Consider the following 17,756-nt stretch of genomic DNA (forward strand, 5'->3'; position numbering starts at 1 on the left):
TATTTCAGTTTAATATTGCAAACAACTTCACAACATACAAAATGAATAATATTAACCCAGAAACATGTCAATGAATAAATTTTATATATATATATATATATATATATATATATATATATATATATATATATATATTTTTTTATATATATATATCTTGTCCTCTGGTGGGGATAAAAATAAACAGCAAAGCTTTGACAACAGCACCTTGACATAGTATGTAATTCCAACATTACCTTGAGAAGTTTAGAACAGTAAACAGATAAATTACTTGAGAGGAAAACTGTTTTCTGCTGAATATGTAAACGGAATGTTTTTTGGTCAGCATCATATCCTTTTTTGTAAGTGGAGAATTTTTCAATTCACAATTGAAGCAGCATGCAAGCTTTTGAAGATGGAACTGTCCTCTCATTCCTTGCCTGTTTTTTCCCTTCATTTTCTAATTCTTGGCAACGTAAACAAATCACAATGTCTTGAGGAATGTGATATAGTAATTTAAACTGGGCGCAAATGACTGATCAGATTTTTTTTAATTGTTTACAAGGTCATGAATATGTTCAATAAATAGACTGTAGTATCACTTTTACTGTATAAACTTCATCTTTTTTTACATGCAGTCCATAAAATTTTCATTTGACGGAATAATTTACCCTGTTATGTATATATACAAATAGATATTTTCTCTTTATTCTCTTTTTTAAACTCTTCAATAAAATCTATACATTTTATACACTATCTCCCTCTTTTAATGGTCAATGTGCATACACACGAAGTGTCTATCCTTATAAACCGCCAGCCAATCTTCTTTTTGCTATCCATGGTAAGCGCTCGCACGTAGGACTGGGTTGTCCTGCATTGGGAATTATAATGCCGCTTGTCTATTCCTCTGCAGCCCTCCTTTGTGTACCCCATGGGGTTGCATTTGGTCTCATAAAAGTATTGCTTCAGTTGGCCATTGGGGACAGGGACCTTTTCCATGACGGTAACTGTCTGCCCAGACATGTCTATTGCCGTCTTTTTATCCACAGCCGTCACCCACTGGCTAATACTGTCACACACACTGAGCTCTCCGCGCCGTGAGGGATCGGAGTGTCGCCGCACCCTCATGGACATGTTAGCGGCATCCAGATAGTTTTTGTATTCCTCCAGAAGAAAGAGCAACGGCGGCTCCAAAGGCACTTGGTTGCTGATCATCACCCGCGAGTCGTACAGGTCGACATCCTTGGTCTCTGTTGTGACCACAGAGGATGGGCCCCCACCTCCCTGGCTCTTATCAGCCCCCTGTCCCAGCTGTGCCGCCTCTCCCTCCACCTCCAGCAGCTCCTCTATCACTTGCTCAAACGTGTCTGTGAGTGAGGGCAGTTCCCCGCGCTGGCCTGGCCCACCACCACTCTGTGGAGTCCCATGGCCTCGTGCGGCCGTCGCAGCAGCGCCCAAGTAGCCTTCCGTCCGATGGCCCCGCATGCCCGGGGCGTCTCTCAGGGGCGCAGCTCTCATGCAACTGAAGTATGAAATAACCATAGTAAGGAACAGGATGGTCATCACTCTTCTAACCTGGTGGAACTGGAGGGGGAGAGAAAGACAGAAAACAAGAGGGAAGGAGGGGGGAGAGAGAACAAGACAGTTAGTCAAAGAGCATTTTCAATGAAGTTAGCTTATTCTTGATCCATCATGCACCACGTAAGCCTTTCCTCTTATTTACACCCTCTACTCTTTCTTTGCAAGCCAAAACGGGAGCCAGTAGCTTTGGAATAATCACAAAATGTTTTTTATTAAACTGATCTTGGCGCTGTGTCATCAGTGTTTTCAAATTGTTTGCAAACTGTAATAATTCTGTTCCTATGTGAGGTCTGGCTTAGATTTTTATTTGTTGGCAGCAGTGCACAAAAGCTGTGCTGAGCATCAGAGAGATTGCTTATTACAAAAGATAAGATTACACAAATAGATGTCACTACATCCTTACAAGCTTGCTATTATTTATGAGCCTTTTTTTTTACTGGTGTGTTAAACTGTATAGTTTATTTCTAGAGCGTGAAAGAATGTGCAGTTTTATAATGGCCAGACCTGTCACTCATCCCTCACCACCCGAATCATTGTGTTGTCTTGTCAGTTTTGAAAGCTCACACCTTCCCCATATTTTTTAAACTTTATAAAGGACTTGGTGGATTATCATATTCTTAAACATCATGTTTATTGGGCAAGTGGATACCTGAATCGTTAGATGTTGTAATATATTAATAATAAAATTGACAGGTGGATGCATATTGGGCTTCAACCATGTGAGGGTCAATTGTGAACTGGCAAAATTTGGAAAGGCTGTGCGTGTGTTGACATAAGGATATGGTTCTGTTTATTTTGTTTGTTTGAAGAGCTCATGTATTATCTTTTGACTATGACATTACCCCACTGACTGTCTGAAATGTTTGTGTCAAACACTGGTGCTGCAGTATTATTATTATTATTATTATTAAAAAATAAAAAAAACTGGTCTGTGCTGTAAGACAGGTCTGATAATAAACCTTATAGTCATGGACGGGAATCAGGAGTTTGTTGAGGGACACTGTTTGTTTTTGGCAGGTGGCTGGCTAGAGCACTTAAGGATGAACTAACAGGATGTCATGAGGACACTGAATGACAGAAAGATGTGTCATCCTCCCTGCACTGTAAAGTACCAATCTCGAGGCTCCAGAGAGCAACTCACAAGATAAGCAAAGCACTGTCGGGGGCATAAGGAGCCAGGGGTAGCGGAAATACTGTACATACATCCTTAACCAGCGAATCGCCTGAGAACATATGTATCCCTTACCTTTGAGAAGCTCTAAGATTCACAGCAAATCAATGAATTGGTGGACATCCAACAGCCCGAGATATAAAAGCAACCATAATGAAAAGAAAATCTAGATCTTGCTTTCCACAGGGGCTCATTTAAAAATAGCCTGGCCGAGGCTTTGGCTGCACTCTGCATGTCCCAACTTGATACAGGAAAACACGGCGCGCAAACACACTCCTGCCTCCACTCAGAACGGACACGAGGACCTTTACAGTATGGGGAGGAGCAAAACCCCACCTTAAAAGCATTTGTATCATTCTTAATTGGTATCTGGGGCCGTGGCTGCAATTAACCAACACCACGGTGACTGCCATAGAGATATCTCGTCTAAAAATAGTTGTGCTGGGAGTCTCACAGTCTCTATTCAGAATATCACATTCTTCTTAATGAGCCACTCATTCCCAGAGCTCAGTGATGTGCTCTTCCAGTGTGTGTGAGTGTGTGTGTTAGAGGGAGGGCATGGGGAGGGGCAGGCTTGTATGTGTTTGCAGGGAGATGGGGGTATTTTTCCTTTCACCAATTAAAACAACAATGGGGACAAAGCCAAGAATAAGGAGTTAATTATCTATTTTTCATTGAATATGGCTAATAGAAGCCTATTTAACATGCAAAAGTCAAGCTTATTAACCTGTCAATATTGTTAAGGATTTGGTTCCAATAACAAGAATTTTCTGTGAGGCTTCCCAGCACAGAAAATAATGTAGGTTTACGGGATTGAGGCCAGTCACGAGCTTTATGTGTAGGATGCATTTAGGCTGATATTATTATCAGCATTGCACTCAAATGGTTCCACTTCCACATGAAGGAAATGAAGGCAGAGGGCTGATTACTGTTAGGCGTCAAACTTCATGCTGGAAATGGTGCAGACGAAGAGTGCTGCATCTTCCGTAACAGACCACAGGGGTAATATTGCAGTAGCAGGGGGTGGAGAGAGTGCCAGCGTCATTTCGCAGCATAACAACCACAGATGACGTCTCTTCCAGGTCTCCATAGGGGAGAGAATGGAGGGGAGGAGGTTGCTGGGGGTAATGCCACTCAACAGTGTGCAATTGTAAGCCATTCCCCTGGGTATCCTCACACCGGGAACAACAAATGATTTTATTTCTATCTCTGTGATTTCCTGTTTCCATCAGAACAATCAATATGGCTTATACTCTCAATCAACATCCTGTTAAAATGCGATAAAGCCAATGAATCATTTAATTGCTGTGGGACTAGCGGAGAATCTCTGGCTTATATCTACTAGAGGCTAAATGTGACAACTGATTGGTTTGCTCTTGTTTTATACATCCAGTGAAGGAACATTTTATGTGCACTGCTGGATCTTGCAGTTAAAAAAGCCGGCTTGCGAGTTAACACAATGAGCATGAATAATCAAGCAAGGGAGGAACTACATATGGAGGAATGTTTGGAATAAAATGTACTTTTGTGGAGCCTCTGAAGCAGCTTCGTGACAATCAGTTTGGTTATGAAAATACCTAACACAAAGAAGTGGTTGAGAACAGTGCCTTACTTCTATCTAGATTGTTTGAAATATAATATCTCAGTTACATCCAGGTACATCCCACCAATCCAGCTGTGTCATGGCCATCCAAGTATAACAGTTCCTTTGACCAAACACGTAAATCACTTAACATGGAGTGCAGGAAGATAAAGCCTGCGATAACCGCTGCTCAAACACGCCTTTATTCACGACACCACACCTAGAGCATGAAACACCCAGAACAATAGGAGCAGGTGAGTGTGTGGACTCTGTCTAGTGTTTGGCTTTGACGTCTCTAGATGACCACCTGTTCATCTGCTTTGAGAGCACGGCTGTATGGTGGGGATATGTAACTTACCCTCGCATTTATTCTTTGTGCCAGGTGGGGATTAAAGTGATAAATGCCTCCTTTGACAGATGCTGAAAAGTTTCTCTAAAGCATGAAAGGACTAGCATGGCTCGTACTATTACACATTCAGTAATGTTCCCCAGCCTCCCTGCACATGTCAGCACACTTTATGGCTTCATCTTCATCATCACGAACCTCATGCATGATATCTTAGGAACCGTTAGAAGGGAAAATGAACATCAAACAGGAGAGATGAAAGAGGGAAATGTGTCCACCACATTTGAATAGAAACGTATGACCTACAGCAACATTTGTTCTCCACCGCTACTCCTGCTGCCTTGTGAGCATCCGCCTTTGTTCAATTCCTCAAGAACCGCGTTGGTTAGAGCTTTTTACCTAGCAACATGTTTTGTCATGTTCAACATCTATATAGCACACAATGCCAAATGTTGAGCCTGAAAAAAAAAACAAGCATGATATCATTTCTACTGGAGGACCCCTTGTGTTGTGTGCCACAATGCAGCACTTAAAAAAGGCAATTAGAGTTGTCTGCAGTAATGGCTGACACATGTGGAAGCTTGCTTCCTTGAGATCTGTTTTCAATCTGACACAGTTTCAGAGCACGTTTAGTAATAGATGAGCACCACTAAGGGATTATACCTGGCCTCCACGCCAACCCCGGCCACTGCCACAGAAAGCCCGGCATTCAAATAGCTGCTGAGTGATCTGTGCTATCCAAATGAGCCTTGCTTCCCTCCCACGCAGCATGCAACAGTGGACAATTGAAAGAATACAGTAGCAACATATACAGCATGGTGAAATCATAACTGACTCTCATTTGAGGGTACATACTCTAGTTTGTCAGTGTTAATGCACTCTAAAATTTGGTTTCCAATTAGAATCTTAACAAAAAAAAGTCCATAGTTCATTTTAACCCATGAATCAGCAACTCTGAAACCTAACATAAAATACCACTAACAGACATATAGCTCCAAATAAACAGTGTTGAAGTTCCACACTTTGCACACTAGATGGCGTGTGAGACCGTGAAATAGTAAGAGCTCCTTCTCTTTTTCCCTCCCTCCACCTTCCTTCATCTCTCTTTCCCTCCCTCCTGTGAAACACGATAGACAGACAGACAGATAGATAGATAGATAGATAGATAGATAGATAGATAGATAGATAGATAGATAGATAGATAGAACAGCCAAAAGCATCGTCTTTTTCCAGGACGCACAACCAGTTTTTGTTGTGCGTAATTGTAAAAAGGCTATAAAATTCACTTATATGCTATTTAGTCACAACTCTGCAACGCTGACAAGAAATTTGGCCCAAGTTTGCATTTTTTGGAAAGTACATCATTAATTCATCAGTAAACCATCATCTAACCGGCCTTGCGTTGCTTATTGCTGTGTTCAAGTTCTTGGACAAGATATGTTCACATGAAGCTGTCACATATGGGCCAGTTTTCCACCACTCTATAAATGGGATTTTATTTTAATCCGCGTTCATTCTCCGAAGTAATTTGAAGTTATTCAGCGCGAGTACACAACACCAAGAAGTAGACCCAACAGTGTATGTTGGCTGACCTAGCTGGGCGTTCAGGTCTCGGGTTTCCTATAAAGTCTTAATGAGTTCATCAAAGTTTATTTTCCCCTCCAAAACAACAATACAAAAACTGTCAGGATTTCTTTTTTGTTTGTCCACCGCGCAGGCATATAAATATAGACTAGACACCCTGAACACAGAGTTTATTGAGCTATTTATGCTATAAAGTTGCCGTCCAGTGCGGAGAGGCACGCTGGTTTGTTTCCACTTTGTTACTTACGAGAAATACTAATAACAAGTCCCATTGCTCAGGCTGCTCTAATAATGAAACAACAGTCTTTTTTTCTCGAGATTACATCTGCAGAGCCCGTGCTCTCCACTGGAAACCCAATCAACATAATAACTCCGTTTTTTATTAATGAACGAGAGGATAAGGTTACACATATCCCCTCTCGGGCTGCGGCGCTGTCTGTTCGCAGGATAACCGGACTTGATCGAGCTACTTTTAGACCCCCCCGCCCTCAACACCACATACACACACACACACACACACACACGCACACACACACTTACACCTCTGTCTTTTTTCTCAAGCAGCATCAAACAAAGCCAAAGTGCTTTAACAAACTTATCAAAAAACAAACAGACACATACCTTTTACTGCCCAGTCGTAAAACAGACCATTCAACAGGACAGTAGTGTCATCTGGGATGTTTTGGACAACTCCCTGAGTAATTTACTTAAGCGATATTTTTCTCTCTGTACTCTCCCGACAAGCTTCAGGATATCTCTTCAGCTTTGGAGCAAATAGATTAAATTATTGATGGTGGAAATTGCATGGATGAGGTAATGCACTCCCATGGCTGCACGGCTCCTTTGGAGATCGTCTGAAACTGAATTTGTCGCATGCTGAAACGCCGCAGCAGCACCACGGGATGAGAGACCTCTGGAGCTGAAATGAGGAGCCTCTTTGCAACTACAGTAACTTTACTACACAATGACGCTGCAACATGTGACCTGCAGCTGACTGGTCGCCAACAAACTCCTTTTTAAACAGCCCCGAGGCGGAACTATTAATGCGCTTTCAGCGTGCATTATGTGCTTTTGTTTGTCCGCATATCGTGCACCCTGCATCAAAACCATACTGTCTGGCAATATAGGAAGCGCAAGCGAAGCCTCTCCTCTTTCGTATTTTGCTCACGGAGGGCAAAGAGGTGGCGTATTTTTTTTAAGGGTTTTGCGTAACAGCGCGTCTCCACCAAGTCGTGATACACTGCGTGCCATTTAGAGATGGCCTATTTGTGTAGAATTAGATAGGCTATTCAGAGAATTAAAAATAAGCATTTCTTGCACTGGTCTGCAGATAGTGGGGAGGCTAGGTCATTTATATCAAAATAAGCTTTGCGAAAAAAGGTATTTGAGTCTGAATTATATCTTTGTGAACGTTTTTTTTACACCATTTAATCCATTTTAGACAGTATGAGTCTCCCTAAATCTATTTTCTAAATCCTTGATATAGCCCAAGAAGATTCTCACCATCTTCTCATATAATGTACTCTATATAACATGTAATTTTGAGTCACTTGTGTTATATATAAACCCCTGAATATCAGCTGAGAGGAGGCTTATCATTTTGCTACTGTAAAATGTAAGTGTGTTAAAACATTTGGATGGTTACGGGCACTGGAGGCTAACAAAGATGTGAACTTATTGAAAACAATTCTGCTTCTCCTTGCTTTTAAAGTGAGCCATCTCCACAACAGATGGGTGACTCCCCTGCAAGTGCTCTGCAGTGTAGTAACCAGCTTTCACAGGTTATTATTAGCAAATGTCAGCTAAACAAACGCGTTTAAATTATATACACAGATCTTACTCGGAGAACGAAACCGCTTTGCTTCTTGATACTCTGTTGCCCCTCATCGGGAACAAACTGGGAACAATTAATTCCCTTTATATTACGCAGAATTCGAATAAAAATGTCAGTGGAGCCACAACCTTTCAATGGGTGATGGACGTTGGGAAACTCCACCTCTGATGAATACAAGAGTGAGCATAATGGGAAAATAGCAGCTCATTATCCTTGTGACTTGGCCCTGGTCCAGTGCAAAGATTTATTGTGATGGGTTTGCTATATTGCCATCATGATTCTTCCCTGCACGAGCTTATGAGCTGGAGAGCTCTTGTTTGGCATGTAGCAGTATGGGAGTGGATGCTCACACCTGCTTAATGAGTCACTCCCACCTCCAACACACCCAGGGACATGCCAAGATAGATATAGTCCTCCCCGCAGGCTCACAGGAGGTGAGGGCAAACTCTGGATGACAAAGAGTTGCATCAGCAATCACTGAGCGACATGACTCCAAAGAGGATAAAAAAAAAAGCACAGTGCACAAGGGGGCTGTTCCAAACAAGTAATTCATAAATAAATCACTTGCCATCTCATTAGAAGAGCAAAAATAACAACACGGTCTCTCTCTCATTTCTGCTAATACAACACAGCTGAAGGTGGCGTATCAAGTCTTTTGGCTTGCGTGTGTCTGAAGCCTTCAGGACTGAATTTCTGAATGAAAATTACAAAATGTCTAATAGCTGGGAGCAAAAAGGAGTTGTGAGCAGTGTTAGGATGTTTTTGACTCCTCCGATCGAGGGTCAAACAGGAGCATGACAGCAGTGGCCTGTTATAAGGCAACCAGGAGTCTTCCTGAAAACTGCTAAACCCCTGTTTCATCGGAACTGAGGTGTAAGATGTCTTTAGGTTTAAGATTTCTCAATGCGGCGCCAGTGATGATGACTTCGAAATATCTGAGGTGTTGGGATGAAACCTTTTGTCTTTTGCATGTCATGTGGCACATGTCTACAGAGTTTTAATCACCCCATTCATGGCTAAACACATGGGATTTACAATAACGACAATCTTTTCGCCTGTCTGTGCAGCAGAAAGAAGAAACAACCACAGGAGCTGACAACATGACACACTTGTATAACCTTTCAAGGCTTCTCTTGCCAAATGCAGCACGATGCTGACAGGTCCGCACTGCCGAAAGCTTCACTTAACAAGTAGAATTATGCCTTCTTGTTGCGAGAGAGGAGCCGTGTAACACGGACGAAATGACATTTTGTGAAATGTCATTTTCACTGGGGATAAAGGAAGGCGATGATCAAAGTGAAACTGCATTCTTTCCCAGAGAAAAAAACACGTCAACTGAGAAAACATTTTTTTTTTGAATGAGGTTGGATGACGTCAAACAAGACAAGGGCGAGCTGGAGAACAGTTTGAGAAAACTCCAGACTAGTAAACAGGTAAACTCAGTGCAGGCCTTTTATAATCAGACACTGGAGTGAGGAGTTAATGTCATCCCTCCTGTGATGACAATAACCTTTATTGTAACCATCAGGCAAACACTGAAGACCAGTCTGCTAAGCTTCATATAAACTCCTCCCTCCACATCCTCATACAGCTGATACATTATTTCTATAGTGGCACAGACTGCAAATCACTCCATAGCCTATTAAGCCCCTCTGTGTCTCTGTCTGACCCCCCTCCCCCCTCCAATATCACCACAGCATCAATAACCTTTGCATGGTTCACTTCTGAAGGAAAACACAATCAAGCCACAAAATTGCTTGGAAATGCTGAAATATTTGTTTGCTACACAAATGAGGCTGAAGAAAACTAAATTAGTGGTTGAAATGCCTCCTGCTTGGTTTAATATCGCATATCCATGCAACTACTGATACATCTTTTACCAACTAAGGCACAGAAATGAGATATTTCCCATAATAAAAATGCCAAAAATCAACCTATAAGTTTGTCCGAACCTGACTCCCTTTTAGTCTGTCTGACATTCAGGAAATACAAATATATATGTTTTATTATTTTGGGAAGTTGCTTGGATTCAGTGATGTGCTGCATGTGCACATGCTGAGAGAGACACTTGAATGGTTTGCTCGAACATGATCGAACATTTCCTCTCTCTCTCTCTCTCACACACACACACACACACACACACACACAGCACCATGAATCCTTATAGTCCCGCAGTGGTCCGACACATAAGATGTCTTTACAGTCAGAATAGCCTTACTATATCCACTGTGTATTAATAACTTAATCGTGGGCTCCATCGCTGTCAAATCACAAGCCACTGTGACGAATGACTGATAATTAAAGGTTCGGAATAAGGTTCATGGCTTCGCCTCCTGACAGAACTTGTTTAAACAAGCCTGTTAATTGGATATGGGTGTTGGTGATGAAGATGATGGTGGTGGTGGTGACTAAAGCAGCAGGAGCGGCGGCGGTGGTGGCGGCGAGCGATGTAGCCTACATTTCCATAATGATTAAGATGATTAATTTTCGCTCTAAATATATCGTGACGCCCGCTTATCCGTGAGTCGAGATTTCTGCCATCTATAGCCCAAAATAATCAATAGCCTATTTATAATTTATGTTAGACCATCAGCTGGGATAAATAGACAAGTTAATACATTTCATGAAAGAAAACGTTGTGGCAAAGTGGGCAAGCACAATCCGAAATCGAGTTTTATTAAAAAGAAACACCTATTATTTATATTAAAAGAAAACTGAACGTCCTTAATTGAAAACCAGATTTCGGCAAATCCTTTTAGCCCCCACAAAGTGCATGAATTGATCGCAACGGAAAAACGACACACAAAGGCCATAATTTACATTATAAAAAAAGCAGCAAACCCATTAGCTGTATGAAACAATCCAGTATATTATTAATGTTAATCCTTATTTCTGCAGAATGCATTTGTTTATTTTTTTCGTTAAATAAATAGGGCTACCGAAAGAATTTCATCTGATTTTTGCAATGAAACCTACCATCAGGTTTGTTATTGACGCCCACCCCAACTCTGCAGAGCTGCGAGTGCAGAGGGAGAGAGAGAGAGAGAGAGAGAGAGAGAGAGAGAGAGAGAGAGAGAGAGAGAGAGAGAGAGAGAGGGAGATTCTCGGTAAAGATAACACACGCGGAGACGCACGCACACAGTTGCAGGCGCACGCAGACGCACGCCCGCACACAAACACACGCAGCCCCATTTATGGACTGATCCGCTGACGTACATTGCAGAAAAGTGCTATAAAAAAACCTTCATACATACAAAGTGTGTCGTGCCACCCCACAGACCCCTCCTAACCCGCCTCCGCTCATCCCTCCTCCTCCACCCAACACGCCCACGCCCACACCATAATCCCACGTCTCAGTAGAAAAAATAAAAATAAAAATACTGCTACATGGCCAGAAAATAGGCATCATGCAATGAAAAGATTATATTTATAAACAAAATACAACCGGAAAAGATGCTGCAATAAAAAAATCTAACTCTCTTGTGGCATCTGTGAATAAAAGGCCAAATATTTCTTTAAAGTATCACATTTTCCCTGATCTTATATAAACTAAATTGCTTATCGTTTCGTTAGATTAATTATTGATTGATCATAATTTGTGCAATAAACGGTTTTGTGGTTTTGATAAGCCTGAAACGTGGCTATTATAGTTGCGACGCAACCTTTATTAAAGGAGCATTTTTATGAATGTCGGGCAGCCTAATAAGTAGCCTTACATTATCTATTTTGGTTTCACTGTCATATAAAATGAGGAGTAATATGCTATAATTTACAGAAACCGATCTGCGCGCATTACATTGCTGGGTAAAAATGACCGAAAACGCCAGCGGAGAAGTCACATAATTCAAATGCAATTAGGAATTTACTGGATACATTCGTTTTGATGTATTTATTGTAAAATGCAGCCTGCAAGCGGAGTCCTGATTAATACAGGACTGCCAGTGGGCGTTGGGGCTTTTCTCTTCTCTTGCAGTTGTTTTGCCATGCAATTGCTTCGTCTGGGATCAGAAATCTTAAATCTTTGACCAGAGGGAAAAAAGAAGACGAGAGAGAGAGAGAGAGAGAGAGAGAGAGAGAGAGAGAGAGAGAGAGAGAGAGAGAGAGAAATAGACAATATCCACCGCTTCTCCTTCGGTGCGAGACGAATTTTTAGGCTACAAGTCCTTCAGGAGAGCAGAGAATTAAAATCCCAGAGCAGTTTGGTGTGATGATCATCTAAATCTAACAGCCTCACGTGATAGATTTTACACGTGCCGTCATTTGAAAGAAAGAAAGAAAGAAAAATCGATGCCTCCCGAACAATTGCATATCAAGCCATCTTATCTGTCTCCATCACATTCAACCATAACATCTGTCAGTGTATGCACTTTGACCACGCCCATATTTATTGTAATTTTACACAGGAATAATAGAACAATTTGTATACAGTAAAGGAGATTTGCTTTGGCAAACCCGGCAAAATCACACGAGTCAAGGCGATTAAGAATTAATTCATCTTTTTTTTCTTTTTCCATTATTCATCCGTAGCCTGTAGTTTGACAGGTCGACACAGAGCCGTGTACGGACAAAAGAGGGGGTAGGGTAGCAGGTGAAGTGAAAAGCACCTTATGAATGAAACCGTGGAGCGGTCGTAGTAAAAACACAAGTGATTTGATGGCGATGACGGGAGGGGGCGATGGAGGGAGGGAGGGGGTGGTGGAGGGGTAAAGAGTAGGGCTATTTTTGGTCGATAACAAAATCCAGAGGGTTTGACATCAAGACAAAACATGAATGCAGCAGACCAAACAAGAAAAATAAGCACACATAGATAGATAGATAGATAGATAGATAGACAGACAGACAGACAGACAGACAGACAGACAGACAGACAGACAGACAGATAGATAGATAGATAGATAGATAGATAGATAGATAGATAGATAGATAGATAGATAGATAGATAGATAGATAGATAGATAGATAGATAGATAGATAGATAGATAGATAGATAGATGAAAGACTGAGGCATTCCAGACAATTTTATGATATGCACCAGCATCAGTACTCCGGTTCGTGCAGGCTGGAAGGATCACTGCAGCGTCTTAAGTCCCATATTGGGAGCATGATTAGGCACAACGCAACGATTACGCAAATTATGTTGCAGCAGGCGGTGTTCGGAAACTCCAGAAACGCTTCAAAAAGCTCTGTTTTAAAAAATCTCAAGCACAGAAACGAGTCCCAATTTAAACGTTTCACATGACCTAAAGCCTATACGAATGTGCACGCACCCATAAATATAACTTCAACTGTAGAAAAACGAGATATTGGTCACCTGGATCGGATTTCATTTCGGAGTTATTTCGGTCACTGATACCCACAATGAACACACTGCCAAGGCGAAGGCTGCATGCTGTAGTTTTAAGCCGAAGTTCATTTGAGAAAAGCCAGAAGCCCGTAAAGACGACAGGAACAAAAGAGTGACATGAAAACAATGGATTGTGCTCTTACCTTTACAAGGGCTGACAACCACTATGTGCGTGGTTAGATCTCCGCGACCAAGACTTGCATGTCCCAAAGTTTAACGCAGTGTGGGGGGGCTTATAGGTACAGAGAATGTGGTGTGCAAAAGACCAGACGAGCTAACATTTCAACTTTCACAATGCTCTACAAAAACACATCTTAAAGCACACGCTTTTTTTTAACGGCAAGCGCTTTTTCTTGTTCCTTTTTTTATTGCTTTTTTCTCTCTCTTTAGAATCCCGTTTATTTTCCGTTTACAGACCACAGGTTCCCTCAGAATAAGCTTACCAAAAGTTGAAAAAACAATCCCAGGTTTGGCAAAGGGGGGCTGGGAAAAGAGAGAAAGATAGTTGGCGTCCACTCGGCGTTTTAGTCCATGCACGACTCCGGTGCCTCTGTCCAACGTGCTGAAAGCATAACACAGCCAGGGTAACTATGAGGGGCCAAGAAAATATCTATATACTTTTGTATATGTGAGTCCCCACTTTAAACTGCTTTTTTACTCTGCTGCTTCCCCGCGTCTTGTCACGTGTATTTCCCCCCCTCTTGCCAAACCAGTCCTGTTAATATTTGATCACATGTTGGTCGGACATTTCCTTCCAGATAACAGCACCTATATCACAAACGCCGGTTCAATTCACTGTTACAGTCGCCTCAGAAAAGGCTCCACTCTCACGCCAAATTACAGCTGCTACCGCTGATACTGAGCCCTATTGTTCTTAATGTCATGCTTATGGCAAGTGTCACAGGTAAGTGGCACATGTTGCTTTTTTTTTTAAACATGGACACCGCACAAAAAGAACATACATACATGCATAAAATATAAAGCCCTAACTGCCAACACACACAGCCCTCCAACACAGCCTACATCCACACATTGCGCGCAGACACAACGCAATATTTCCTTACCTCTCTCACTGTACCGGCATATCCTGAGCCGAGAAATGCCACACAATCTTTTTTTCACACAAGCTTTGTCAACATCAGCCTCATCAGACATGGGTCTCGATACTGAGTTTCTCAAGTAGCCACTGAGTCCAACCCTTCCAGCAATGCGTTGCCAGACTAAATAGCAAGCACGACTATTTACTGGTAATCATCCTTTATATGCTGTGTGTTTCCATTGCTACTTACCATTTTCCCCTACGCTGTCCTGGAGATAGAAGTGTCTTAATATCCACTCACTCCAACAGATGCTGGTAGGTAATGTGTCTTGTTTGAAGTCATCATATGAGAACTTCTGCTGTGCTCAGTAGATCGCCCACCACTTCGCTGACTTATGAATCTAATAACCCTTTGCAATATCGGCGTGCTTAAACTCTCTTAGGCAACACCTTGGTGGCTCTACAGTAAAGACAAATATCAACAAGCCTGGGTTGTCAGAAAAGCTTGTACAGATATACGTAACACCCTCGCCCGGACAACGCCATTAGGGGTCTTACGTGATTGAAATAAGCGACGGCAATCCAAGTTTATGGGGATACTAGTTCCTGACTGATCCGCTCGTTCACTGCCTCAAATCTGGAAATCGGCATCGAGCAACAATGACATAAAACTTCTGAGACATATCCATATTCACGTGTTTGTGTTATAGACTGTTAACTCCCTCTTTGGCGAAGGGCCATAGGCCTATTACGCATACGCACAACTGGCCATTTCGATTTTTCTAACACTGAAGATGCAGAGCCAGGTCGGGTTTACCAAACAAATATCACATTAATAGCGCCCCTGTGTCTGCCTGTCAAGTTCTTGAGGAACTTGTTGCTGCTCAAAAAGAAACCCCCCCTCTGCTTTTTTCTTTCTTTTTTTTTTTTACTGGACCAAACACTCTCAGATATACTTACATTGTTAAATTCTGTTAAAGTGTTGCGGTTTTTTCTTTTCTTCGGACAGATATAAGAGAAATCAAATCAAAAAGTTAATCCACGTCCTCCAGAAGCGTAATTACACTGGGGGAAGCGATCGGAGCGTTTAAAGCCAGGAGTGGTACTTTTCGATCAAGAATATCTGGAAGTTCAAAGGCGAAATCTGTTTTCAGTAAAATTCCATCAGTTGCACTGCCAACACTCAGCCATCTGATTGTTATGCAGTGACGAAGCGCTGTGCTTGCAAGTGAAGCCCCAAATGTACGAAGTAACATGAGTAATAGGTGATATTAGCCTGACTCTTTGCCAGCATCCCAAAACTTTCTAGAGTGTTTGTAAGAAAAGTGTCATTCTTGTGGTATAAATTACTTTTTTTGTCATAGTTTATGTAAATCACGCCGCATGGGTGGCGCGTTATTGGAACCTGTAGGCGAGCGTCCGCAAAGAGACAATAGCACCAATCTGACAAACCCATGGACTTCTCTCACAAAACAGAAAAGCTGCTCATCAAAGTGTTTTAGGTAACTCGATGCCATTCAGACTTGCTGCTCGGGCACACAGTTTGCCCCTCCACGTGAATCATGGGTTAACAGGGGGGCAGCACTATCCCTTGCTTCATCATACATGTAGTAAAACATGCGCTGACTTGAATCTAATCTGCAGTTTTATGACTTTGGAGAGAGAAAAAAAGATGTAATAGTTTTCTATGTTGTCAGTGACACTTGTCAATATTGTACCACCAAAACTTCTGACACATTCAAAAGTCTTTTCTTGGCAAATATAGTTGATTCTAATTTGGTCTGACTACGCATGTACTCTGTCATCTTGCTTGTAGAGGCAGTGACCAAAAAAAACAAAACTTATTTTCTTTGCAGTCAATACATTTCTGTCTCAAAGACACAAGATGGCATAATCAGATAAAATTAGAATCTTTTTTTAAAATTACAATTTTTATCTTCCAAGAAAGATGCACTTTTTCATGTACTACACAGGCAACAAGTGCTGAACTTGAGAGTCACACATAGCTGATTATCCTTGAACTCACTCCTCTCTAAATGTAGGTTTTTCACACAGTGGCTACTCATTACAGGCTACTAATAAAAGGTAGTGACGTAAAGAGAGAGGTAACACATATCAGCTCGGTGTGGACAGCAAGCTGTGGATGAACAATTCCCTTCATTCGCTTCACATGATTAAATGACTGGGATGTATGTGTCCCATCACCTCTCAGGCTTCTACCATCATCCTACTCTCAGTCCTTTTTGCTTCCTGACGTGGTAACTTGACTTGCTCCTACTTGTGATGTTGTTAACACTTCCTCTGCTCCCACAGCTTTTCGCAGACTCTGTTACTGACTCATGCTCGTCCCTTTTCCACTATCCATGCCCTCCCCCGCACCCTTCACCACAATATCTTATGGCTGAGTCCGAGGTCACAGATCAATCACTTCATTCCCTGGGCTGCATGTGACTGCATGGCATTTTGCTCTATGGTCTGCCAAGATACTTCACCTCTTTTGAGCTTACTCTTGGAACTTTCAAGTGTTTGAGTGGAACATATTTTGGCAGATGGAGTGTTATTAAAATGTGTAGCCAACGGGCTGCACCGTGGGATAAATATGTAGATGAATGTGTGCCATTATAAATCTTTGTGGTCTGTAAAGAAAGACTGAGATTGGTATAGATATTGATATTCATTAGGTACAGTAAACACAGCAAAGAAGATGTATGATATAAGAAAAAAAGCAGGAACAGTCGTAGTATCACTCTTTAGTGGTTGGCTCATCACCACTTGTTGTTATTACTTTGCGTTTTGTGAAACTGTCTTTACTTCCACAGCAGCACCCTGCCTTTAAGATGTCATTATATGTGATTTAATCCAACCTTTTCCTGAGGAGCTGACAACAATCTGCCTATAAACGCCTGAAAATAAATCCCAGCTCCACCTTCTCAAATGACAATTGTACAAAATGAATCACCAAAAAAAAGTATTGTTAAAGTCATTTTAAAACTGCAGTCATCATACTTCCCTGTTTACATCTGCTAATTACATTTGGGCACTGTCTGGTCTCTGGAATCATTATTAAAATGTAGAGTGCCAGCCTAAAATTTTGAGTCTATCAGCACTTTTCTCCCCCTCGCTGTAATGACAACTATTAAGCGAGGATGGATCCAGTTGGGGCTATGTGTATCATTACTCTGTCTTAATCTTTGCTCCATAAATATTGATAACAAGAGCTCCACGTCATGTGTTACTAGTACCTGCTGTTAAAAATAGAAGGCCTGCTGATGGCAGGTTATCTCTTACTGTCAGATCCC

At 41.7% G+C, this 17,756-nt stretch overlaps 1 protein-coding gene across 7 annotated transcripts; it reads right to left on the reverse strand.

Moving 5' to 3' along the window:
• Positions 1-508: 508 nt before the first annotated feature.
• On the reverse strand, positions 509-15,619 carry bdnf (brain-derived neurotrophic factor). Of its 7 annotated transcripts, XM_044206462.1 has the most exons (3): positions 14,483-14,590; positions 13,862-13,980; positions 509-1,560 (listed from the first exon to the last, which is right to left on the reverse strand). In XM_044206462.1, the coding sequence occupies exon 3, from the start codon at positions 1,537-1,539 to the stop codon at positions 730-732; it is 810 nt and encodes a 269-aa protein (XP_044062397.1). In that variant the 5' UTR covers positions 1,540-1,560; positions 13,862-13,980; positions 14,483-14,590; the 3' UTR covers positions 509-729. The 7 variants fall into 7 exon arrangements, with proteins under 7 accessions (XP_044062397.1, XP_044062399.1, XP_044062374.1 ...); XM_044206464.1 differs by lacking the exons at positions 13,862-13,980; positions 14,483-14,590 and adding an exon at positions 15,418-15,619; XM_044206439.1 differs by lacking the exons at positions 13,862-13,980; positions 14,483-14,590 and adding an exon at positions 14,708-15,116.
• Between the last annotated feature and the right edge of the window lie 2,137 nt (positions 15,620-17,756).

Source organism: Siniperca chuatsi, linkage group LG1 (assembly GCF_020085105.1).
Source record: "Siniperca chuatsi isolate FFG_IHB_CAS linkage group LG1, ASM2008510v1, whole genome shotgun sequence".
In the NCBI taxonomy this organism is placed as follows: Eukaryota; Metazoa; Chordata; class Actinopteri; order Centrarchiformes; family Sinipercidae; genus Siniperca; species Siniperca chuatsi.